This window comes from Magnolia sinica, chromosome 17 (assembly GCF_029962835.1).
Source record: "Magnolia sinica isolate HGM2019 chromosome 17, MsV1, whole genome shotgun sequence".
In the NCBI taxonomy this organism is placed as follows: domain Eukaryota; kingdom Viridiplantae; phylum Streptophyta; class Magnoliopsida; order Magnoliales; family Magnoliaceae; genus Magnolia; species Magnolia sinica.
The window spans coordinates 62,987,949-63,014,577 of record NC_080589.1 but is presented as its reverse complement, the minus strand read 5'-3'; the positions used below and the strand labels follow the sequence as shown (position 1 = coordinate 63,014,577).

The following is a 26,629-nucleotide window of genomic DNA, read 5'->3' as shown; positions in this document are numbered from 1 at the left end:
TTCATTTGTTTAGCGCATGCGATCGGATGCAGGTGGTCTTTGAATTGAAAATGGTATCTGATTTTAATTAAGGGCCCGTGGATGGCATCTGGTTTCCGATACCTGTTTAATGGTTGGACCTTTGATCTGATCAAACCAGACAGCAACGATCGCCTTACAAATCCTTGACTTTCAATCAAATGGCCCACAAATCAACAGGCATGGAGCCCATGTAGTAAAATTCACATTGTGGTCAATCATACGAATGGTTTGGATCATTAGAAAATGTTATCAGATCTTAACTAAGTTGTGATAATAGTGGATCATTCCATTAAGACCACACCACAGGAAAACGGTAGTGATTGGATGTCCACCCTTGAAATCCTCCAAAGGCCCACTGTACTGTTTATTTGACATCCAATCTGGTGATTAGGTCATACAGACGTATATGAAGGGAAAAAACCAAAGATCAGCTTAATCCAAAAACTTTATATCCCCCAGGAAGTTTTTAATGGTGGACGTCTAATTAACGCTGTTTCCTGTAATGTGGTACAATTGAGATTGGGATATATCTTATTTTTTGGTCTCAGACGTAAAATGATCTAAAAAATAGATGGACGGCATGGATGAAACACATACATCATAGTGGGTCCCACAGATCACCAACCAGTGGCCATTGCCTAGTCGCAGGGTCACTAGCCAATCCGCTATCGGGAACAGTGGGGATGAGGATGCCAACCGTTGAAGACTCCATGGGGCCGCCCATCCTGATGTTTATATTCCATCCAAACCGTTCATAAGGTGGGTCCCACCAGGATGAAAAGTAAAACCAATATCAGCCTAATCCAAACCTTCGGTGGCCCCAAGAAGGCCTCGATGGTGGGCGTCTACATCGGCACCTCTCCCCGTGGTGTGGTCCATTTGATTTTTGGATCGGCCTTACTTTTGGGCTCGCGTCCTAACATGAACTGGCCCAGCAAACCAACGGTATATATCATCCCTTGATATAGCCGCCCCCATCCAGATGGGCCAAACCATGGGCTTCGAGTACGACGAACGAGAGTAAGATAAATGTCGTTGTACTTATAAAGGTTGCAGGAAAATACAAGAATAGAAATCCAATCCCTTCCATCAGTCATCTCCACCTCCGTTCAGATGGCCATCACCGGATCCCCAGAATCCACCACTGAAATCAGATCAATTTACGACCGTTCAAAAGAAGTCAAGGAGTTCGATGACACGAAAGCCGGAGTCAAAGGACTTATAGATTCTGGCATGGATAAGATCCCTAAAATCTTCATCCATCCATCAGAGAATCTACCCAAGGCATCAGATCCCAACACAACCCACCTCCAGATCCCGATCATAGATCTCGAAGGGGTCCGTGGCGATCAACGGATCCAGATCGTCAACGAGATCCGGCGGGCATCGGAGACGTGGGGGTTCTTCCAAATGGTCAATCATAGCATCCCAATTAGTGTACTAGATGAGATGATCGAAGCCATTCGTAGGTTCAACGAGCAACCGATGGAGGCCAAGATGGAATTCTACAGTCGGGATCGCACCAGGAAGGTTAGGTTTGTAAGCAATTTCGATCTCTACCAATCGCGCGCAGCAGATTGGAGGGACAGCTTCGTGTGTGTCTTCGATGCCGTTGATTCACTGGGGTCCGAATCACTGCCGCTAGTTTGCAGGTATGTTTTGATCACTATTAATAATGCAATTAGCATTAGTTGCATGGTTCTTTACTCAGACCCCTCTTTTGACCTTATCACAATCCAAAGTAACATATTAGTGGAATAAAAACGCTGTTTGTTGAGGTTGCCTTTGGATGTTCGATTTCCTGCTCTGAACAAGTGATAAGTGCGGGCGCGACACAATTGAATTTGTGGCTCAATTTAAAGTGAATAACTGTGACCTGAAGCCCATATATAGGCAGATATATAGTCTATGACCAAGATCTAGTGAGATCAGTCTCCTAATCAGTCATGACACACTATTTAATTAGAATCAGGTGATATTCAGATAGTAGGGTTCGTCCTCTAATGATAGGTGTCTTCTCTACTGTTGATCTTCTCTACCGTCGATCATGATGAGCAATTGTAAAATACCTTATTGAATAGAAAACTGAATCTAGCGTTTTAAAGTTATAGTTACTTGATTAACGCTACAGATTATACTATATAATGTAAACAGTAGACAAAAAGTAAAGAATTACACTAAGAAATATAATTAATTGGCAAAAAGATAAAGTGATTATACTAAGGAATGTAAATGATGAGTATATACTGGGTCTGATTGGGATTGTATGAGATGGATTCTTCCTAATGAATTACTTTACCATTTATAGCATCAATCCAGCCATTTGGATGCTTCCCACATCTTGATGGTTGCTATAACCATTTCGGCACTACTCGCTTTTCTTCTTGATGCTTCGCACGTTCTGACAATTGTTGTAACTGTTTGAATATTGCATAGCCTTCTAGAGGCTTCCTTTTAAACTTGTTACCTGTCCTAGTAACTGCTTTAGGCCTCATTCCTAACTTGATCGTATTCCACTTGGCTGCTCGGTCGAGCTCTTGAATGACTATCGATCACTTGATCGACCTCCCAGATGACTATCGACTACCTGGTTTGCCTTCTGGATGGCTATCGACCGCTTGATCAAGCTCCTTGATGAATATAGGTTGCTTGGTTTGCTTTTGAATTCTTCTCAACTGCTCTCTATCTTGTCATCTCGTCACCTATGATTCGATAAAAAGCACTCCAAGCATCCTTAAAAATTTTTAGTTTACAATATCTTTTCCTTGCTATAACATGTGTCATTTCCAATTGGGTTTTCCAAGAATGGTTAGGAATACAGTACAATATTGCCCCTCACATCGCTTTGTGTTTGGTAAAAGGTGAATGCAATTTTAATTCATTATTTGGCATAATAAATGTGATTGCTCGGCCATGTAAAAATATTAATTTTGGTCATCTTGGTCGAACTTGACTATCTTAATCAGAAAACATCAAAGTCAATTGACTTGGTCGAACTCGGACATCTTGATCGAAAATGGCGAAATCGATCATCCTGGTCGAACTCGGCCATCTTGATCGAGAGACAATAAATTCCGCCGTTTTGGTTGAACTCGACCATTGTCATCGAAAAGCGGTAAATGTAGTCGTCCTGGTCGAACTTGGCTATTATGATTTAAAAATGGAAAATTCGGCAGTCCTAGTTGAACTCGGTCGTCCTGATCGAAAAATGGCAAAATTAGTCGTGAAAATGGAAATTGTTGATCAATCTATTCTAAATAGGACTTATGGTTAACCGAGGTAGTAATATGGTCGCGAACTTGACTTGCTACTTCCTAACCATTTGAATAATTTGATCACGATTCAAATAGTGTGATTTAGACATTGAAGGTAGGCCTATCTGGTTTTGTCTTCCATGATATGGTGGATTCAAATGAAAGGACTTCCCTATAGGTATATCTTAGTTTCCTTCTTTAAGGATAAAATTCCCAACCTCCCATTCTGATCACCTGAACTCCTCAGGCAATGGAGCATTCCTCCAATCCTGGATCGCAATGGGAATGTTGTTCCGATCTAATGGGTGTTGTCGGTTAATCCATTTGGGATATGGCTTATGGTAGACTAAGATAATATTGCGACTGAGTACTTGGCTTGCTACCTCTTGAACCATCTGCATGGTTTGGTCACGATCCACTCACTGAAGTTCAGCCATTGGTGGTGGATCAATATTTACTCGATTTGGTCCCTCATAGAACAACGGTTTCTGATGGAATTGTTGGAAAATTTATCCTCCCACTAAATTGTGGTTCTGAACTTCAAGAACAAAATTCTTAGGTTCCTGCTCTGGTCATCTGAATTCGACGGGCAGTGGAGCATTCCATACCTCCTGAACTAGAATTGATGATGAGTTCCACTATGGAGGAGGCATAGGTGGTGGCTGAAATGTGTTACCGATAGAACTTTCCTTGGCATTATACTACATTGTCGTAGGCATTCTCTTGGTCATGATAGTCATCAATCAATGCATGGCCTTAGTCTAGCTAGCCATGTAATTATTAGTATTCTCAGTTTGAATACGGAATTACTCAGCCCGGGCTCTGCCATATTCTTAAATATGTTGAATACTCAATTGTACATCTCAGAGTGCAACCATTATCTCTTCAGGAGAAACGGTCCGAGAGATCAAAGCCCCTTCTTGATTCTAAGTACTGAGTGTAGGAATACTATTCAAAGTTAAATATTCAGGGGCTGCCTGAACTAGCACATCCTCGGCCGAAGTTGTGCGGTTATTGTGGAGGGTTCGATCCCGACGATTCGATTACTTCGTCTATTAATATTTTCGATTAGCAATGTACCGCCAATAAATTAGAGATAGGCTCCCACTGGGTTTTATTAAAAACTGGTTGGATGTTCTATATAGGTGGTGCAAAATGAATATTAATGATAACCAAGTATTTTAGTGTCCCATCGGGCTTGTGAAAAACCTTGTTGGATGTTAAATTTCCCATTCTAATCACGTGATCAGAAGTGCGAGGGTGATAAAATTGAATTTGCGGCTCAATTCAAACTGAACAATTAGGACCCTAAGTGCCGAGATAGGAAAATACGTAGTATATGACCGAGATCGAGTGAGATCAGTCACCTATTCAACCACTCACATAGTATGTAAATTGGACCAGACGATATTCAGATGGTAAGGTTTGTCCTCTGATGATGGGTTACACCTTTGCCTTCTATACGAAAGGACTTTTCAATATAGATAAAGGGAAAAAAAAAGAAAAGGAATCTATACAATTGGTCATGATAAACAGTTACAAAACATCTTCCTAGATAGAGAACCGAATTAAGCGTATAAGGGTAGACCCAAATTATAGTTAAAAGTTATTAGCTAATTGATTAACATTACAGATTACAATATGTAATGCGAACAATAAGCGAAAAATAAAGAATTACACTGGGAAATGTAATTGATTGGAAAAAAAGTAAAGTAATTACACAAATGAATGTAAATGACAAATAATTGAAAGATATATTGGGTTTGATTAGGTTGGTATGAGACAAATTCTTCATGCTGAATTCATTTACTATTTATAGCCTCAATCTGGCTATTTGGATGTTTCTCACATTTTGATGGCTCCTACAACTGTTTCATCACTACTTGCTTTCCTTCTGAATGCTTCCCATGTTCTGACAGTTGTTGTAACCATTTGAGCACCACATGTGCCTATAGAGACTTTATTCTAAACTTGCCACCCGTCCTAGTAATTGCTGCATGCCTTCTTACTGACTTGACTGTAATCTGCTTGGCTGCTCAGTCGAGCTCTTGGATGACTACTAGTCACTTAATCGACCTCCTGGATGACTATCAACTGCTTGGATTACCTTCTGAATAACTATCGACCGCTTGATTGACTTATTGGATGAATATCAACCACTTCTTCAGTTGCTTAGTTTGTTTTTTAATTCTTCTCATCTACTCCATATCTTATCATTTTGTTGATTGTGATTTTGTAAGAAGTACTCTAAGTATCCTTGAAGATATGTAACCCGCAATATCTTTCTCGTATTATAACACATGTCTTTCTAATTGGGTTTTCCAAGAACGGTCAAGAATATGGTACAATAGTTCTCGAGCCACTTTTGCATGTGAACATTTCTTGCAAATAAGTTTCTTTAGAATGTGTTGATGCAGTTTTCTGGTAGACCTTCCCTGGTTGACCCTTCCGAACCTGCATAGGTGAAAAGAGCAAACAAAGGAGACCCTGGCTAGCGCAGGGGACCCTCCGATGCTTAAGTTAGGACACTGGGTCTTTTGTAGGGAGTTAATCTCTGAGAAAAGAGGTCACTAGTCGAATGTTATGATGAGAAAATGTACCTTTAGAGGTTAGGGATACCTTTATTTATAGGAATAAAATGTAGGCGTCGTGAGGATGTTTTCCTGATAATTCAGAGGGGAATACATTTAGATTCGAGATGTATACAGAGATTTTATCTTAATCCTGAAGATCTCGGGATCTGATCTTATCTCCCGAAGATCTTGGGAGAGAACTTCGGGCCGTTGGAAATGTTACTAGGATACTTGATCTGTGGATAAACTGTAATGGGCAACTACTTTCGCTGAGCTGTAGCCGGGTTATTACCGAGCTATCACTAAGCTTTTATCGAGCTACAACCGAGCTATTACCAATATATAACCGAGTTATGTTGTCGATCTAGGGTCATGTTTTAGCCGATCAATTATTGACTTATGGGTTTGGTCAGCTTCTGGCCATATGAGTGACTTTGCAATTGCACTCTCTTTGAGGGTCCCTATAGCTATGCTAACCGCCTTCAAGGTCGGCTTGTTTCTGGACGTAGAAGCCTTCATTGGCTCGGATTTTGAGGGCCTTTGCTATTTTGTAGAGTTAGTCCATTCCATAAATCGACCTATCCGACTTAACTAATTTTATCCCTAACAGTAAGCCCCCCTTCCTCTTCAAGCCATTCATGGAGAGGGTTGACGAGTAAGTCTGACCAAGTTTAGGTCGGAGTTAGGTCAGGCTATATAGTCATAAATGCTAGGTTTGGCAGCCAGCATGGTGCACGAGGCGTGTTAGTAAAGGACATGACGTGTCGTTTCAAGGTTCAAAGTCATGTGGGGCGTCAGGCCACCGTTTCGTTGACTATTGAATGAGAACGCGACACGTGACTCCGCACTCAATAACGGGTCGAGTAGCGCATGGGGTAGCGCCACGTATTCGAAAGGGGGAAGTCGAGCGAACATTGTACGACCATCATTGATGGTCGCACTCAAACGACGCTGCGTGGTCCCTCTATATATGAGAAGCCCTTGCGCACGACCATTCCATTGCGATTTATGCCTTCTTCCCAGTCATCTTCCTCCAAACGCAGTAGAGGGTTCCAACGTTTGTGGCTACCGGCGTCTCGTACGGACTTCCTTCTCTGGTGAGCTTTCGATCGCCTGTCTCCCCCTCCTCTTTTCTTTTTTCTTTCAACGACTATAATGTCGAGTTCCGTTGGTTCATAGGAGGGGGTTTCCGACAGTGATAATGGGTCTAGTAGCCTTCGGGTTATGTCAAATCCACCGTCACCGTTGAAGATGGTGGAGAATGTCGATTCCTCGGCATCCCGGACTGCAGAATCATCTCCAACAAAAAGGCCACTAGACGCGTAGCCTAATTTTGATGTCGGGGATGAACTAGAGGGGTTCAATGAGGATGGGATTGGGGATTCGGTGCCTTCCACTCTCATTATCGAGGATTTAGATCGGATAAGGCTCGGTGACCACATCCCTGAGTTAGTAATTATACAGCTTCCCCTTCCGGAAGAGCTCTCGAACCAACCTCCAGAGGGATCGGTTGTCATCTTTCAGGTCGCCCTTCAGTGCGGCCTGCGGCTTCCCCCGCAGCGAGTGGTGAGGAGACTGCTTGCTCAGCTGAACCTGGCCCTGGGGTAGATGATCCCTAATGGCTGGAGGGCGTTAATCGACTGCGCTGTCCTATGGGCCGAGCTAAAACAACCCGAGCTCACGGTGGAAGAATTCCTCCACCTATACCAAGTCAAGCCGATGTTTTGACAAGAAACAAATGCATTTGATTTGGGGGGAATTTATTCAACTCAATAATTAACAAAAGAAGAATGAAGAGAATCATCACTATATTCATTTAATCTGAATTCGTTTATATCCTTTATCTCCTTTGATTCCAAAGTAAAGTGTTTTACATGATTCAATACAAATATTAAGTGTTTAATATTAATTTCTACAACATTTCAGATAGCATCATGATCTTCAGTTATGAGCACATTACTGTGCTGGAATATCGTTCATTCTGATTAACCCCAAGCTTTTAAGAAGATACATTGATCTTTCAACTCATATAGGAGCTTGAACTGATCATCCATGTAGTGAACTTCTCATACAGCCAGGTCAGTTGTGCAGCCACATCAGTTATGCGTCCACATCAATTGTGCGCCCACATCAGCTGTGCATCCCACCAGTTGTGCGCCCGCATCAGTTGTGTGCCCCAACAGTTGTGTGCTGCACAACTGATATCTCTGATACCTGAATCTAGCTGAAGTATGGATCTCTCTCTCTCTCTCTCTCTGGTCCGATATTGTTCTAATAATCATCTCAGGGGGGTAGTGGGGTATTTATAGCGTTCCACACGTGTGAGCTCCTCTCAATAAACCCTTTGTGCGCACATGCCTATTGTGCGGTTAGATCTGTTGTGCGCTCACATCAGTTGTGCACCGCACAACAACACCCCTAGATCTGCTTTTGTTGTGCACCGCATAACCTCTCTTCCTAAACAACCTTCGTTGGGCGTAGCACAATCATCATTTCTTCAGTTACTTCAGTTGTGCACCGCACAACCCAATTTCCTCAGTGGCTTCTGTTGTGGGCTGCACACCCAACTTCCATACTGGCTACCATTGTGCGCCACACAACCCCATAATGTAACGTTCGTATGAATTGTCAAGAATTCTCTTCCCATCTCTTGATCAATTTTTATGCTTGAACATATGCCCCATTGATCTTGCATTTTTTCTTTTCTCCCCAAAGTAAAAATGTGGGATCAAAATATCGGTTTATTCTCGCTTTGTGTGCACGACCAAACTTTCTGCGTACAACTAACCCTTTTCGCACAATTGGCCATTTGCGCACAACCAGCGCTTATTAATACTATAAATACCGGACTTAGCTTCATTTCTCTCATTCGGAATTCACCCAGCCATCTCCTGCGCAAAATTTCCTCTGTGCGTAACTCCTTTTAACGCACAACAGCATTCAACGCACAACCAAAACTGCGCGCAACCAAAACCTGCGCACAACCCAAACCCGCGCACAACAATCATTCAATGCACGACAGCATTCAGTGCACAACCCATCTGTGCACAACTCCTCTGTGCACAACTGCCTTCTGTGCACAACTGCCCTACGTACAATAACTTTTGAACTTTAGTTGCTTCTACCATGGCTCATTCCAAGAGACCACATTCTTCGCCTGATGAATACGCTGTTGGATCTTCGAACCCTCAATCGTCGGAAGACCGCCCTCAGAAGAGGTCTAACCTACTGAAGACTATTCCTCTCTGTTTAAGGTACCGGACCTGCCGATCGTTAATTTTGCCGATCAAATCCAACGTCTTCCAGATTCTATTTACAGCGCTGTATTAATGAGAGATTTGAAGGACCACCGACCGAGGGTCATGAGTCCAATTGGGAAAACTGGTTGAAATCTGCTGCCAACTTCCTCACTGATGATTCTCGCCCTGCTCCTGTCGAATCTTCCCTTCCTCCCTCCATTTCAAAGGGTAAAAAGCAGAGGAGTAAAGAGGAAATTCTCCAGGAGAAAATCAAGGACCATAACAAGAAGCGTTACTAAAACATTTGGGACATGATCAGATCACAGGCCGATGTGATCAAATTTAAGAATCCTTACAAGGATGAGACCGTTATCATTCCCTTAAATCTACAACGTTATCTTTCCATGATCCAGAGTGATCCCTTTGATCACATGACGCAGAATCGGCTGTTATACATAGCGAATTGGGCTATCAATGAACCAAAGATTCTAGAAGGCTTCTTCACAGAGAAGTGTCTGGTGCAAAAGACCGAACATGCTCTTCCTCACCCTATGCTATAATCCCTACTCTCTGTATCCCACTCATTACTTCGAAACTGTCCAACAGCGCTTTCGCGATCGTGACGCTTTGTGGGGAAAGGATGAATTTAGGACACGCGGTCTCTTGTCCCAACGTCAATTCTACAGCTCGCGGGTCAAGGCTATCCTCCAAAAATACAAAGAGGTTCTTATTGCGATGAACATATATGTAGTTATAGAAGCCACCTTTGATTTCTTCCATAAAGACACTCTGATCTACAAATGATTCTTGAAGCATTGGTCTTCCGCCGCAAACTCTTTTCATTTGCCGATCGGTGAAGTGAGCATCACTCTATGGGATCTGCATCAAATGGCCGGCCTTCCCATCATAGGCTCCTTCCTCGATGAATACATTCCTACCAATTTTGAATTTGCCTATGTTGCCCCGGGAAGAGTGTCTTAAATTTTCGCTTCTACCATCGAGCTTTTCAGGGGGATGTCCCACTTTCTAGATGTACAGAAAATATCCCCACTCCAGTGGCTAGCACATTTCTTAAGATTCCTGTGGTATATAATTCTAATACTTCTTCTTTCTTTCTTTTCTTCTTTTACATAGATACACGTGTTTCCCATACTTTTTCTTTTCTCCTCAGGTTTTCTGGTAGTCACTATCCGGAGCTGGAGGCTGCTCGCTGGAGAATAAGGGGTCCGGCCAGTTTCACCCCCAAAACTGAGCTAGCTGCTTTCCTCGTATATTAGCTGAGCTAGTCGTCTTGTCCAGCTCAAAGTGGTCAGATTCAATTTGTCTAACTCTATTTGTGGCTGTAGGAGCCGTGACGGAAGGAAAAAAGAAATATTCTCTAGCTCCTCCCGTCTTATGTTCTCTGTACAGAGCTTTCAGAAACGTCGCGACGCATTGCTCAAGCCTGGCAGTTGGAGCTACCTCTTCATTCACCCCGTGGCGCTATTTTTTTGGTTGGTTAAGGATCTACTTTCCATGGACATATAATGATTCCAAGAAAGCTTACTTCAACCCCGAACGCCCACCCTTGTTCTATTATCTGAGGCGAAACATGGTGGAGAAGATGTATGAATGGGTCATCGATAAAATTGAAAACATGGAATCCATTGACTTCTTCCCCTTCCATTCGACCCATCAAGCCAAAGACAGGGAAGTTGAAGATAATAACGATCTGGAACCCATTAAGAGAACCTTCTTGATCTACATTCAATCCTGTAGCCTACCCCTTCAAGAAAGAGTGGAATTTTGGAGGGAACCCTACTACCCAAGTAGGTTTACGAGGCAGTTCAGTTATGGCCAAACAGTGCCCCAAGCAGGAGAAGAGGTTACCCGCATAATGCGGAGCTACGGGGTCGGACCATATAACTAGGCTCTAATATGGAAACAACTTTTGGCCAGAAACTTCGGTTCCCGCTTCGTCCTTCCGGGGTTCAATCATCAGGTACAAGCTTCGTATGCCTGGATGCACTGGTGGTCACACCACAACTACTTGGTGCATAATTGTCACCCCATCGACTGTCCCATCTGGATTCCTCCTCCCAGACAGGGGAACTACTGACCCGAACAAGGGAAAGGATACTTCATTGAAAGAGATCATGCCGCAACTGTAGGGCAACTTTGCTAAAAGATTTCTATTGAAGAACCTATTAGAGAGACAAATCCACCCAACACATTGGAAGGGTGGATTGCTTTTGGATCCCCTCTGGATCTTATTAAGCAGACAGAGAGACAAACCACACTCATTGATGATTTCGAGACCCCCGACGCCATTCTTCCTTCTCCTACTCGAGAAGCGGAGGATCAAACTACAGCTATGGCTCTCTCTACTGTAGATTGGACTACAACTGCGATTTCTCCTGCTGTAGGTTAGGCTACTGCTACAGCTTCTCCCATGACTCGCTCACGAGTGAAGTCTTTATCTCTGGAAGTCCTAGCACAACAACATCCTTCTCCTTCTCGAGGCGTTCATCTTCTTCCCATACAGACTGCTTATAAGGGGAAATAAGCAATTTCTGAAGAAGATAGCTCGTCTGATTATTCTGCAGATACTTCAATTAGCGAAACATCTTCTTCTACTAGCTTGACTAATGAAGGGAACATTTTGGTAGATGATAATCAAGAAGAGGACGTTGAAGTAGATGTTGGCGAGGAAGGTGAAGTCAAATATGATATTCCAACCATTAAAATCCAGTCGGATCATCCAGGTGCTTCTTCTCCGGTTAGAGCGGCTTCTCTGGAAGAAGAACAACTCAATTACAGGGAGTCAAGTTGTTCTCTGGGTACAAATATTTTCATCTCTTTCGATGCTTCGTATTCCCCTTGTATCGCTGAAGCCGCCGAGATAGTCGCTCAGGGCCATGCCGCCCTCCCCACCATAGTCGATGTTTCGGCGTCCAGAGAAGCGAAAATTCCTTTCTTAGATGGTCGAGCAAAAGCGGAGAATTTATTCTCCCCTCAAAGCATAAAAGTGGACTAAGATACTATACATGTTTCACCAGTCATTGCTGCAATCGCCAATATCCCTGTCCACGTTGGGAAATCCCTCATTGCGCATCCTGCTCCCATCCAACTGGTAGTTTGGAGTTTAGAATTCTTTTCTAATCCCGTCGATATTCTGACTCCAACAACCCTGGGTTCAAGTACCAGGGTTCGCGAACTATCTCTTAATGTTGCGGTTGCAGCTGTAGACATACCCATATCTTCTGAGGTAGGAACATCTTCTATTCCAGCCAGATCTTAGATTGCCCCCAGGGGAGGTGTGCTTCCTTTTCTTCCCTCTCCTTTTTTATTCTTGAGGTTCCTACACATTCAATTTCAATATTTCTAACTATATAGTTCTTTACCTTTCCGGTTACGATTATGCCGTCTTCGAGTAGGTCTGCAGGCTCCAATTCTATAGCCACGGTTTCTGACAGAATTTCTTTGGAGAAAGTATCACCTCTTATGCTTGTATTCTTTAAGAACGCTATCTCTGTTATCATAAGTGCCTTTAAAGATCTCACACAATGGACCTTCTTGGACAGTGCCTTAGTGGTTCTTAAACATTCAGGGAGGCTGGCTCATATCAACATTCTTCCTCTGCTTGATTCCTTACACAGTTCTATAACTCCATAAATAAGTTGGAATCAGCATGGAGCATAGTCATCGATCTAGCTATTTTGGACCATTAAAGAGAACTAACGTCTCTCAAGGAGAAGATTGTTTGAACTGATTACTTAATATTTGGTTATGATACTGAGCATCAGTCTCTTCATGATAGACTGAAAGCCTTTGACAAGAATAAGGTGATTATTGAAAATCATATCACTTTTCTGTAAAAGGAGATATATGTGCTTGAATTGAAGAAGCAAGAAGAGGAATTAAATATTTGCAAGATTAAAGAAGAACTTGAACTCAATGCCCGTATGTCGAGAGCGAAAGAACTGAGCATATGAGAAATAAAGAAGTGGTTGCCTCTATGGAGTGAGAAGTGACCGATGTTCCTGATCAGGCTAAGATCATTCTTGAAGCTGAACAAACCCAAGCTACAACAAATGTTCATTTGAGAGAAGATTTATAGAGGCATATGACAGCATTAGGCATGTTAGAGGAGTTGTAAAATTTTTTCTTTTGCATGTAATATCTTTTGCCTTGTAACATTTACGAATAAATTCCAATGTTTTGTTTGAAACAAACTTGCCTTCAGAAGTATTGCCATAATAATTACTTTAAGCACATATTGATATAATATTTTATCTGTTAATCCACATAATTATGCTTTAATCTATCATGTAATATATTGACAATCTATCATTATTGTTAGTGCAACATATCCCCTATGTGATACTTATTTTAATGGGCGGAGCTAATTTTGGTTTGAGGTTAGTCTGACACATAGTTTAAGCTCTTGAGTAGTGGAGCAACCATAGTTTTTTAGACTTGTGAGTAGTTGGAGTCAAGTCTCACATGAATGGCCTCTGTAACTCTTTAGAGTTCACTGGACTTATCACAGCCAGGGATTTCACAAACCGTGATCCATCAGAGGGGCCCAGTGAAGCTACCGGGGCTGTGAACTTGGTGGGATTTACGTGCAGGGTTGGCTGCAGTAACTCTCTAGAGTTCACGAGGCGCGTAAGGCTACCTTAGGGTACCAAACTCAAGGCCGTCAGTCCATCAATGAGGGGGGTAATTTTTTAGAGACCTTGTCCCCATGATTTACTACTGAAATCAAGCCAGGAATCTGGGGGTTCTTACGTATGGTTGGCCTATCTATAAACAATTGCCAAAGAGCGCACACTACAGCCCAATTTTTCTTCGTCTGCAAGGTAGGACCCATTCATGGGAGGGCATTTTCTCTCACCTTTCCCCGTGATGTTGTCGGAAGATATACAGATAGCATTGGTCTCACGCATGATTAACCCCTTCTACCCTTGGTCGTTTATGACTTTTGGTAGTGATTGGCTTTATTCGTTGTCCGCATGGGTCTAAGCATGTGATGGCCTATACAGGCTTTTTAGGGCCACCGGCTTCTCACTACTACCCATATAATTTCAAATACCTTATCGAGAGTAGTAGATGCATGATTGGCCTTTTTAGGTTTATTCGATTGCTGTTGTAAATGAAAGATCGCCATCGCTGTCATGATACTTGTCTAGTTGGCTATAGGCTTATTCTGATGGATTGATAATAATATATTCGCAACAGTGTCGATGGCAATAATATCATTTGGCGATAATCAATAATAAATGCTTGAGAACTTGTCAATGATTAGCGATAAGACTGATATGCTTGAATATGCTTGAGAATTTGCCTTTTATTCATTCGTGTATAGAAGAATACATGGCATTGCCTTTTAAGGCTGTTTCATTATTTTACTTATTCTTGCCCCCTTTTGATATAGAAGGATTATATTAATAACCTTCTGGATCAAAACTGTATCCATCTTCAAGGACGATATATTTTGATGAAGCAAGCATTGACTGGTATGGTAATACCTCTTCAATCTTGATCCACAACTTTGTACGCCCTGTTGGAGTATATTTCGGTTATTATATACGGCTCGTCCCATTTAGGGTCGAACTTGCCCCCTGTTCTGCAGGTGACTACTATTAGCCTTTTTAACATCAACACCATGTCACCTTTCTTGAAGGAGCGATAGTTGACTTTCTTGTTGAAGGTAGTAGAGATTCTTGCTTGATATAATTGCAATCGCTATTGGGCTGCCAATCATTTTTCATCTAGCAAATCCAGTTCTGCTAGCCTTATTCTTGCATTTTCATCATCTGTTATCGACTGGTGTACTGATACTCTTAGTGATGCGACCTACGTTTCAATCGAGATGACTGCTTCAATGCCATAAACCAATGAATACGGCGTAGCCTTCGTCGTAGTTCTGTGAGTAGTTCTGTAGGCCCATATAGCTTCTTGTAACTTTTCATCCCAGTCACGTTTATTCCTAGTCACAGTTTTCTTTAGTATTTTTACAATTGTCTTGTTGAATGTCTTTGCCAATCCATTGGTCGGTGGATAGTAGGGTGTTGAAAACGTGGTGAATTTAGAATTTTAACACAGCTTTTTCATACCCCTGTTCTTGAAAGGAGTACCATTATCAGTGACGATTCTTTTTGGGATGCCATGGCTATATATTATCGCATGTCGGATGAAATTCATGACGTCTTTTTCTTTGACATTTGGAGTGCCTCTGCTTTCGTCCATTTGGAGAAATAATCTATTGCTGCCAATATATACTAGTTTCCCTTAGATGAAGGCAGATTTATGGGACCAATAACATCGAGCCCCCAGGCAGCGAAAGGCCAGGAAGTGACTGACTGATGAAGCTCTTCAGGAGGCATAGGTATGACATCTCCATGGATCTGACATTCATGATATTGTTTCGCATACTCTATGGCATCCTTGAACATTGTGGGTCAATAATATCTCATTCGATGCACCCGATGGAATAGATTTCAGTCGGCTTAATGTGCTCTGCATTCTCTGGAATGAGCTTCTTGTAATATTTGACTTGCTTCTTGTCTATCTAGACATCGCAACAACATTTCATTGTAAGACCTTTTATATAATATTTTGCTATACATAATGAATCTTTTCGATCTCTTCTTGATTTGTTGTCTCTATGCAAAATCTGCTGGCAAAATATCATATTTGAGGTAATCCACAAAAGGGTGGCGCCAATCGTCTTTTGTCACCTCTAAACATGATATGGGGAGTGCTTCGGTGGCTTCATTGATAATATTTGATGATGGAAAAAATATTCTTTCTTCAATTGTTACCTGAAGAGGACTCTGGTTCGGCCAGGATAAAGCTACTGCTAGGCTAGCTAAAGCATCTGCCCTTGTATTCTCGTATCTCGAAACGTGCTTGATTTCAACATGATAGAACTGCTCTAGCAATTGCTGCGCTCTTCGACATATAGTAAGAGCTCTTGCTTTCTTATTTCGAACTCAGTTGTCAATCGATTTATGATCAACTTGGAGTCCCCAAAGATTTGCAGCGTTTTTATCTTCATTTCTTGAGCTATCTCCTTTCCGATAATGAGAGCCTTATATTTTGCTTCATTATTCGTGCATGCAGTATCCAATGTGAAAGAATAAGGCAACAAGTCACCCTGAGGAGTAATAAATATTACTCCGCCACCCACTCCTGATGTTCGAGAAGCGCCATCGAAGTACATTTGCCACGGGTTTTGCGATTCGATCATCATAACTTGTTCATTGGGGAAGTCATCACTGATGGTTTCACTGTCCACTACGGGATGAGCCACCGAGAAGTCTGCCATTGCCTGCCCCTTAATTGCTTTTGTCAGCTCGTTAGTGATCGTATATTTTGAAAGCAACAATATCTATTTGACCAATCTTCCTGATAACATCAGCCTTGTCATTAAGAATTTATGAGGTCTGCTTGCGAGATCAAAATTATATCATGGGAGAGGTAGTAATGTCTCAGTTTCTGCACTGCAAATATTAGTGCCAAACATATTTTCTTAATCGGAGAATAATTGCATTCTACGCCTATTAGAGTTCGACATAAGTAATAAATCACAATTTCTTTCCTGTGTTCATTCACCTGTGCCAATAGAGCTCGCAACGAGTTTTTAGCTGCAGATATGTATAAAATGAGTGGTTTACCCTTCATAGGAGCTGCCAATACTGGATATTGTTTCAGCAATTCTTTTATTGAATCGAACGCATTCTGACAGGACTTGTCCTGCACAAATTCCGTTCCTTTCTTCATTAGATGAGAAAACAGCTGACATCTTCCTGCCAAGTTTGAAATAAAATGGTGAATATATGCTAATTTTCTTTGCAAACTTTTAAATTCTTTCAATGATTTCGGTAGTGGCATTTCTTAGATGGCCTTGACTTTTTCCGGATCAATTTCGATTCCTTCGTGCCAAGAAATTTCGATTCTCCGTGACAAAGCCAAGAAATTTTCCTGATAACACTCCAAAGGCGCACTTACCCGACCTTTATCAGCTTATTTATTTCTTCTTCTATCAGAGGAATTAGGACTTGATGGAATCGCCTTTACGCTTGCTTGATCGGCCTCTTATCTTTGGAGATATTTAGCCGATGCTTTACTATCAATGGTTCTAGGCCTGACATTTTCACATATGTCCAAGCGAATACATCCTTGTTCTCTTTCAAGAGTTGGATATATTGATCAGCTTCCTACTCGAGGAGACTGGCGCTTATGAATGTATTCCATGGCTCTTCTTCTGTTCCTAGATTTATTTCTCGCAAACTGTCAATCGCGGGTTGCCCCGTCTTCTATCTGCTTCGGAGCTGTTTTAAGGTGCTTCATTATTTCGAAATCTGTTTCTCTCGCCGACTCAACTATAATCATATTCATCGAAGATTCTGCCCCCAATCCTCGAAATTTCTCTTGCTTTCTATGGTTGACCCCTATGGGAATTTGAATTCCTTTCCCATAATTTAGGCTGGTCGGTTCTTCGCTATCAAAACCCATACTTCTCATGATTTTCTTTCTAGCTGGACTGTACCTCTTGAGATCTTCGGATGTCAACCTTCCATAGCTTGTGTCGTTATCGGTCCTTTCTTCTGCTTTCACTTCTGAAGGGGCGTAAAATTCGATCGGTTCTGGGTATTTTGTGATGGGTTTGGCATGAAATCTTTTTAGAATAATCAGAAATGGCTTACACCTTTTGGCATATGGTAGCGGCACCGTGTGGTTCGACTGTAAGATCTCTAGCTGTTCGGGCGATAATAATGTCAACAGAGGCTGTCCCGGTTGTCTCGGACGCTTGGGTATGAAATAAAATTTCTTTCTCATATTCGCTGTCCCGGACGATTCTACCTTCGCAGCTTCTTTGCTTATCACCTTTATATGGGCATTTCTTGGGGCTTTGTTTTCATCATTCTCCTTTTCTTTTGTATACGGCCTTAAGTTGGCCATTACTTTATGTTGTACCCCATCTTTACAGTACTTAAAACACTGATGTAGGGTGGAAGGTATAGTGTTATATACTAATGCATCCATGGTCTTCCCAAAAGGAGGTTATATGACGTCACTGCATTAATAACATGACAGACAAGATTTGTAGTTAACTATCCTATTTCCAGTGTTATTGTGATCTTACCAAGCGCACGTTGTCCGTCTTAGTTGAAGCCCTGTATCATCATTCCACTAGGGCATAAATTAGAGTGACGGTATCCTAACTCATTCAACATTGTTAATGGTAACAGATTCATTGCAGACCCATTATCCAGCATTATGCGCTTGACTTGTTTGCCACAAATATGACCTACGATCATTAATGGCCTATTGTTCCCCTTATCGCAGGTCAAATCATCATCGGAAAAGGAAATTACTGGCATGCAATCCTCCCGCTCTTTGCGCTCCCCATTTTCCATTTCCATGAGTAGCGCTTCTCTAACATCACTGTCGGACAGGGCTTGAATCAATCCTTGTCGGGAGTCCTATGATAATCTCAACGCATCATAAACGCTTAATCGAGCCGGTATGCCTTTCAGATGACTTATCACGTCATAAGTCACTTTCCATGTTTCATTCTTCTCTTCCTTTTTATTATTGCCAAGATAATTCTGGGTAACCTTTGCTTTTGCCATTTCAACTTTCTATCTTGGGGGACTCGTCACACTTTTTCCCGATCGTAGGGTGATTACTGCGGATTTGCCTGTCATCTTATGGTGCTCTCTCCCTGCTCTTTCATGAGTATCTTCTCGAGCAGTTAATACATTCACTATCACTTTTACATCTGTTTCTTTTTCTTTTCTGATTATTATCTCGTCTCTGTTTATCATTCTTTGTATTATGCATTTCAGCGTGCAACAATTTTCTGTTAGGTGCCCTATCAAACGATGATAGCAACTGAAATCTCTCTCTTGTTTTTGCTGCTTCTTCAGGGCGTTTGGATGGAGGTAATTCTATCGTACTAGCCTTCAGCAATTGATTCATCATAGGGACTACATCTTCCTTTTTGAATGCAAACCCCTTATAAGAGTCAAGCAACTTGGGCCTTTTATCACCAAATCTACCTCTGGGATGATTTGATTCTTCTTTCCTTTCAGTCTTTTTTCCCCTTATTTCCCTCATGTCATGACTTTTCTTTTCATGATCGACTACATTTGTAATCAACCTATTGGGTCCCCTTCTAGCTATTTCATAGTGAAATGCTGGCATTTTCCTGGTCATCAGTTCCAAAGCATGAGCTTTTGTAGCTAGGTCACGGAAAGTTCTGATATCAGCACTGGTGAGACCGAATGCGATTCCTATCTCCATAGAGTTCAAGCACATCTTCACCTACTCATTCTCCTCTGGCAATTGTCTGTAAGAAGCTCCTAACATCTTCCACCTGTCTATGAATTTCTCTACAAGTTCCCCTTCTCTTTATCGTATCAAGGCTAATTCTGCGATATTGATGTCACTCTCTAATGAAAAGAAGTTTGACATGAAGGCATCTTGCATCTGCTCCCAAGTCCGCATCGATCCTGGGGCTAAACTAGAGTACCATCGAAACATCTTACCTGTCAAAGAAGACCTAAATAGCCGAAGGCAATATTGCTGCACTATAGAGAAATTTCCTATACTGGTGATGTAATGCATCAGGTGCTCCTCCGGCGATCCATCTCCATTAAAGTTTTGAAAATCGGGATGCTTGAAATTGGCCGTAAAAGGAATATCTTCCACCTCTCTCGAATATGGTGTTCGGTATCTAAATCTGCCGATGTTCTCGCATTCTCTTTCTATCCTGACGGCTTCTTTGATGACTTGTCACACTTCCTCTTGAGTTATCGCCCTTAATGTAGGAGCAAACCCGAGTGATCCTTCTCTCGGCGGCTGGGAGCCTTCAGGTTGTTGTTCTCATCCGTTCATGGTACCCATCATTGGAGGAGTTGTCATTTGAGCTACATTGTGTGCAAGAGTTGCTAAGGCTTCCCAGAGATTTCTGCATTCCTCCATCAACGTTCTCTGTGCTTGTGCCATTTCAGTCATATGATCTTCAGTAGTCGGCGGTGGTCCCTGACTCGTTCCAGCCATACATATGGTGGCCTCTCCATTCCTTGACGAAGTTGTGGTCGGGGTGGAATGGGAATACATCGATGCGATGGGCCTTACAAAAGGAGTTTCATCCGATTTTCCTGTACTTCCACAGTAGTCAGTTGATAAAGGTGATGCAGGAGTTGGCGAGCTTGCCAGCGGTGACTTACCTTTCTGCCCCCTTGTCCATCGGATTCTTACAGTAGATAAAGTCGGGAAGTCGTGCGATGTTAGTGTGGGAATGGTTTTCCTCGGATATATCGTCGGAGGAGCAAGATCAGGGTTCTTCTTGGCTACGTTTCATGTTATTAGCCCCCTAATCCTTTGCAATGATGGACTCCTCCAGGCAGCCGAGACACTTCGGGTTCCTGATTTCCAATGGGAAATGACGATCCATTCATTCATGTCCTCTTATGTTATGGGCAAGGTAGTTACGACCGCGGCAGTTGCTCGCGATTCCTTACATTTGACTGGGATGGACTCTTCCTTGCGAGGCAGAGTCTCTTTGCTAGCATATTCTATGACAAATCCTGTTGACGTGAAATAGAAGACTGTCTTGTTCGGTGTGATTGCCATTGATTGATTGTAGTTTTTTCTGAATTTGAATGAGTTGTAAAAAACAACCTATATCAGCACTTAGATAAAATCATACTTTACTTTGGAGATGAAAGGGAGGATGTTCCCGCTCAGAGTCGCCATTTTGGTGTCTATATGACGCCAAACAGTGGTGAAAATTCTCTGTATTGTTCCTAAGTTAATATCAAGTAAGAAGAGAAGTCCCCAGTAGAGTCGTCATTTTGTTTCGATAAGAAACAAATGCATTTGATTTAGGGGGAATTTATTCTACTCAATAATTAACAAAAGATGAATGAAGAGAATAATCATAATATTCATTTAATCTGAATTCGTTTACATCCTTTATCTCTTTTGATTCCAAAGTAAAGCGTTTTACATGATTTGATACAAATATTAAGTGTTCGATATTAATTTATGCAGCATTTCAGATAGCATCATGATCTTCAGTTATGGGTACATTGATGTGCTAGAATATCGTTCATTCTAATTGACCCCAAGCTTCTGTGATCATCCATGTAGTGAACTTCTCATACAGCCAGGTTAGTTGTGCAGCCACATCAATTGTGCGCCCACATCAGTTGTGCGCCCCACCAGTTGTGCACCGCACAACTGATATCTCTGATACCTGAATCTAGCTGAAGTCTAGATCTCTCTCTCTGCTCTGATATTGTTCTAATAATCATCTCAGGGGGTAGTGGGGTATTTATAGCCTTCCGCATGTGTGAGCTCCTCTCAACAAACCCTTTGTGCGCACATGCCTATTGTGTAGTCAAATCAGTTGTGTACTCACATCAGTTGTGCGCCGCACAACGACACCCCTAGATCTGCTTCTGTTGTGCACCACACAACCTCTCTTCTTGAACAACGTTCGTTGTACGCAACACAGTCATCATTTCTTTAGGTACTTCAGTTGTGCACTGCACAACCCAATTTCCTCAGTGGCTTCTGTTGTGAGCCTAACAACCCAACTTCCATATTGGCTACCATTATGCGCCGTACAACCCCATAATGTAATGTTTGTATGAGTTTTCAATAATTCTCTTCCCATCTCTTGATCGATTTTTATGCCTCAACATTCGAACCGTACTCAACTCGGCTGGCATTATTTGTCTGCCTGGTGAGGAACTGGGAGGAGCCTCATTACCAAACCACCATCGTCCAACAAGAACTGGAGAGACAAATGGTTCTGGGCATCTGGGTGTTGGGAGGTAGTTGGTCTATCTCGACCTTCTAATCAACACTGGGTCCCTACAACATTTTTCGACCGAGGTAAACATTTCTCGGGCGTAGCCATTCTGAGTTGGTCGGTTTCTGGTCGTACTGTGGCTGACATGTTTACTTCTTCGTGCAGTTGTTCCCAAGCATATTCCTCTGGTCAGTGGCAGAGCTCTTGCTTGGATTAAGGCGGTGAGAGCACTCCCTTAGGAGGAGATCTTGGAGGATTCTCCTTCAACCTGAGCTAGTTCTCCAATTGGGCTTGGACTTTGCTCTTACTAGGAAGCCACTGGGTAAGACCTATGTCCGAACCATAATACTTAGGTATTTCTTGTGGACTTCGCTGACAAATTTTCTGTGTTGAATGTAAAAATGCCTGAAGCTCGACCTTTGATTTGGCCTCCTTCCAAACTCCGCACTCCTCCTCCTAGGCATGAGGCGGTGGCGCCGAAGAAGAAGATGGCCAAGGCCTCTTCTAAGATCAGAGGGAAGGTCGTCCCTTCCTGTCCTATTGTGATAGAGGCAGAGGGAGAGGGTAGGGAAGTGGAAACCTCTTCTAATGCTGCTGGAGTGGTGGGGACGGTTATCTCGGACGAGGCTGCTCCTGTCGAGGTACAGGGGACTGCCGAGCCTCCCGCTGAGGCTCGATCTTCTGGCGCTGAGGGGACAGCCTGTCCATGTAGTCTCTGCCAAACCGTCGAGGACATCCTCCCCTGGGCAGACTGTCATATGTCAGGGGTGACATTTGGCACTTTGTTCGACTCCCCTATGGATTCGGCCTTGGCCCACGTGACGACGGGCCTCTTTGGGTTAAGATGTCCTTCAGAACCGTGTGATTGTTTGTTGTCCTTGTAAATGCTCGCGCCTAACTCGCTTTCCATTTTTTGGTTGTAGTTTGCCTCATGCGTGCTGAAAGTGCGCGCTAAGTTTGCTTGTATGCGCGAGCTGGCGGAAGGGGCCAACTTAAAGGTGGCATAGTCGGAGGCTCAAGCTGCGGCTACAGAGGCTCGGGCGGTAGCTGCGGAGGCAGAGTTAAGGGCTGCAAAGACAGCTCTTAAAACGGTTATTGTGGAGAAAACCAAGGTGGTGGCGAAGCAGGGGGATGCCAACACCTGGTATGCTAATTGCCGAGCTAAGCTTGTGGAGACCTCGAGCAAGCTCGAGGAACTTAAGGCCGGGATGAAGGCTGCTCTCACCCTGGCTCGGAAGGATGCGGTGGAGGAATTCAAAGTGGCCCGGTCATACTCAAATGAAAAGGATTACCTCTTTCGTCAGGGTTATGCCGAATGCGTCCAGGCTATGAAGGAGTCCTTCCCCGAGCTTGATCTATCCGACTTCGATGAGTCCGAGTCGGGTTCCGATGGGTCGGGCGATGAAGCGGCTCCCAAGCAACCCCTGAGGTCGAGGCTTGAGGGTTGGTTTTGGAGAGCAGTATTTCCTTCATCCTGCAAAACATTTCCCTTTTTCAGCTTCAAGCACTACCCGCTTATGCCTTCTTTAGCTCTGAGTACTTGTAGATCAATGTATATGTATTTCTTAGTTCATAATCGATGTATCACCAGTGTAATCATGCCTTTTGGGCTTTATCAATGAAACACTTCTATTTTTGAAAAAAAAAATCTCGAATTGTGAGTCTTTGAGTAAATGGTTCTACATTTTGTATGAATACGTCGAACTGAACCCAGGTCATACGTCGGGTACCAATCGAGCATCGATGCATGTCTTATAGAGATCCGTCTGAGGTAGATAGCTCGGGCATAACTCAAAAATTGATCAGATTAGGGTCATTCATTTATCAGATATTGATTAGACTTTGGTCAGATAATGCACCAGAGCTTTTATTAATATCATTTCAAAGTTGAATGATACATAACAAGTGTTTTACCAACCAATTTATGGATAATAGATCTTCAGGTGTTCGACATTCCATGAGTGCGGGAGCAGTTGGCCAATTAGGTCTTCTAGTCGACACGAAGTAGGTCGGCTCGTGGTTGATATCACATAGGGTCCTTCCCAGTTCGGACCTAAGGTCCCCGACCCTATCTCATTAGTATTCTGGAACGTCTTCCGGAGAATTAAGTCCCTGACTTAAAACCTTCTGACCTTGCCCCGGGTATTGTAGAAGCGAGATACCTACTGTTGGCGAGCAATAGTTTGAGCCTGAGCTTGTTATCTTCGCTCTTCGAGAAGGTCAAGACTGAGGGCCATAAGCTCGGTATTGGCTTGTTTGTCGAATGAGTCTGTTCGAGATGTATGTAGTCTGATCTCTATGGGAATGACTACTTCTGCTTTGCATGTTAAACAGAAAGGAGTTTTTCGAGTAGCTATTCGGGTGATAGTTCGGTATGCCCAGAGGACTTTAGGGAGTTCTTAGGCCTATCCTCCTTTAGCACCCTCGAGATTGGTCTAGAGATGATGCTTGATGATCTTGTTAACCGCCTTAACCTGTCCATTCGCTTGTGGATGTCGTGGTGATGAGTAGACATTGCAAATTCTGAGGTTCTTATATATCTTTTGATACTGTTTGTTATCGAATTGTTTACCGTTATCAGAGACGATGGTCCGAGGAATCCCAAACCTATATATGATATTCTTACAAACAAAGTCGGTGATCTTTTGCTCAGTTATCTTTGTTAGCGGTTCTGCCTCTGCCCACTTAGTGCAGTAGTCGACAGCTACTACGATGAATTTGGTCTGACCTTTAACAATAGGGAGTGGGCCGATAATGTCGATCCTCCACTGAGAAAATGGTCATGGTCCCGCCATAGGGGTGAGCTCTTCAGGAGATTGCTGAGGTACATTCACGAATCACTGGCACTTGTTGCATTTCTGGACGAGCTTCCGTGCATCGTGCTGGATGGTCGGTCAGTAATAACCTTGTCAAATTACTTTGTGTACTAATGCTCGTCCTCTAGAGTGGTTCCTGCAGATTCCTTCGTAGATTTCCCTTAGGACATATTCTGCCTCTTCTGGTCGGACACATCTCAAGTAAGGAAGGTAGAATCCTTTCTTGTAGAGTGCACCATTGAGTATGGTATATCTGCCATTTTTAATCTTCAGTCACCGTGCTTCCATTTAATCTTCGGGTAGTTTGCCACTCTTGAGATACTTGATAATTGGATCCATCCAGGTTGGTTCTGAGCTAACCGGAAGAACATCCATGAGGTCGGCTTCATTGATGCTTGGTTTAGCCAGGAACTCGATCGTAATGGATCTCAGAATTTCATCTTCATTTGTGGTAGCGAGCTTTGCTAACATGTTAGCTTTTGAATTCTTGGCTCGTGGAATCAAGGTAATGCTGCATTTTTGAAAATGTCCAATCAATTCTTTGGCCTTCCGAAGATATGCTTTCATACGCTCTTTCTTGGTCTGGGGCGTCGGCTATCTGATTGATGACCAACTTTGAATCACTGAAGACTTCGAGATGTTGATCCCCCATGTTCGTTGCTAGTCGAAGTCCAACGAGCAAGGCCTCGTACTCCACTGTATTGTTGGAGGCCTGGAATCCAAATCTTAAGGCATATTGCATACATATAAAGTCTGGGGTCTTTAGGACCATCCTAACCCACTTACCTTAGAATTAGAGGAGCCATCAACATAAAATGTCCACTTAGTGGGTCAGGATGGACTTGGAAGTTGGACGTTTCAGCATCTTTCATGTCAGGTGCGTCGTTCGGTACGAGCCCGACCCTGGGTGAGTTCGACGTGTGCTCGCTCATTGAAGGTAGCTCAACGAGGAAGTCTACCACTGCTTGGCCTTTAATGGTTGTCCGAGGTTGATACTTGATATCAAATTCGCTTAGCTCAATTGCCCACTTGGTTAGTCTTCTCGCTTGGCGATTGCATGTCAATGAGGGCTTTAATCTTTTCGGGATTTGTCTCGATCCCTCGCTGGTTGACCAAAAAATCAAGGAATTTCCCTGAACTTACGACAAAGGCACATTTTCTCGGGTTTAATTTCATTTGGTATTAGCGAAGGACGAGGAACATCTACTCTAAGTCTGTCACATGGTCTATAGCTTTGATGCTCTTGACGAGCATATCATCGAGATAAACCTCCATTGTTCGCCCTATTTGATGGGTGAACATTTTGTTGATCAATCGCTGATAAGTAGCGCTAGCATTTTTCAAACCAAACAACATAACTCGGTAGCAGTAAAGACCTTTGTCAGTGACGAAGGTAGTTTTCATTTTATCATGAGGATGCATTACAATTTGGTTATAACCAGAATACGTATCCATGAAACTAAGCAATTCATGTCCTGTCGTGTTATCGACCAGTTGGTTGATTCGGGAGAGAGGAAAACTATCCTTGGGGCAGGCCTTGTTCAGGTTCGTGTAGTTTACATAGACCCACCATTTTCCATTGGCCTTCTTCACCAGGACTATGTTGGCTATTCAGTCCGAGTAGTATACTTCCTTAATGAATCCAACTTTGAGGAGCTTATCAATTTCTTCTCATATAACTGCATACCTCTCAAGGCCGAGAGCACATCGTTTCTGTCAAATTGGTCGATGAGCAGGGTCGGCATTCAGTCGGTGCACTATGACTTTGGAGTTGATGCCTGGCATGTCTTCATAAGACCATGTGAAGACGTTCGCATATCATCGAAGGAGCTTCATTATGTTATCTCGCAAAAGTTCAGTTAAGGATGATCCAATTTGAATAGTCTTGGATGGGTCAGATTCGTCC

General features: G+C 42.8%; 1 protein-coding gene across 1 annotated transcript in view; it reads left to right on the top strand.

The window, feature by feature from the left end:
- The first annotated feature begins 1,078 nt into the window (after window positions 1-1,078).
- The window catches only part of LOC131231359 (1-aminocyclopropane-1-carboxylate oxidase homolog 1-like), a 40,500-nt gene continuing 14,949 nt past the window's right edge, over window positions 1,079-26,629 (top strand). The window contains exon 1 of the mRNA XM_058227526.1: window positions 1,079-1,673. Within this exon, the coding sequence (XP_058083509.1) occupies window positions 1,135-1,673 (539 nt within the window). The 5' untranslated portion in view covers window positions 1,079-1,134. The remainder of the gene's footprint in view (window positions 1,674-26,629) is intronic.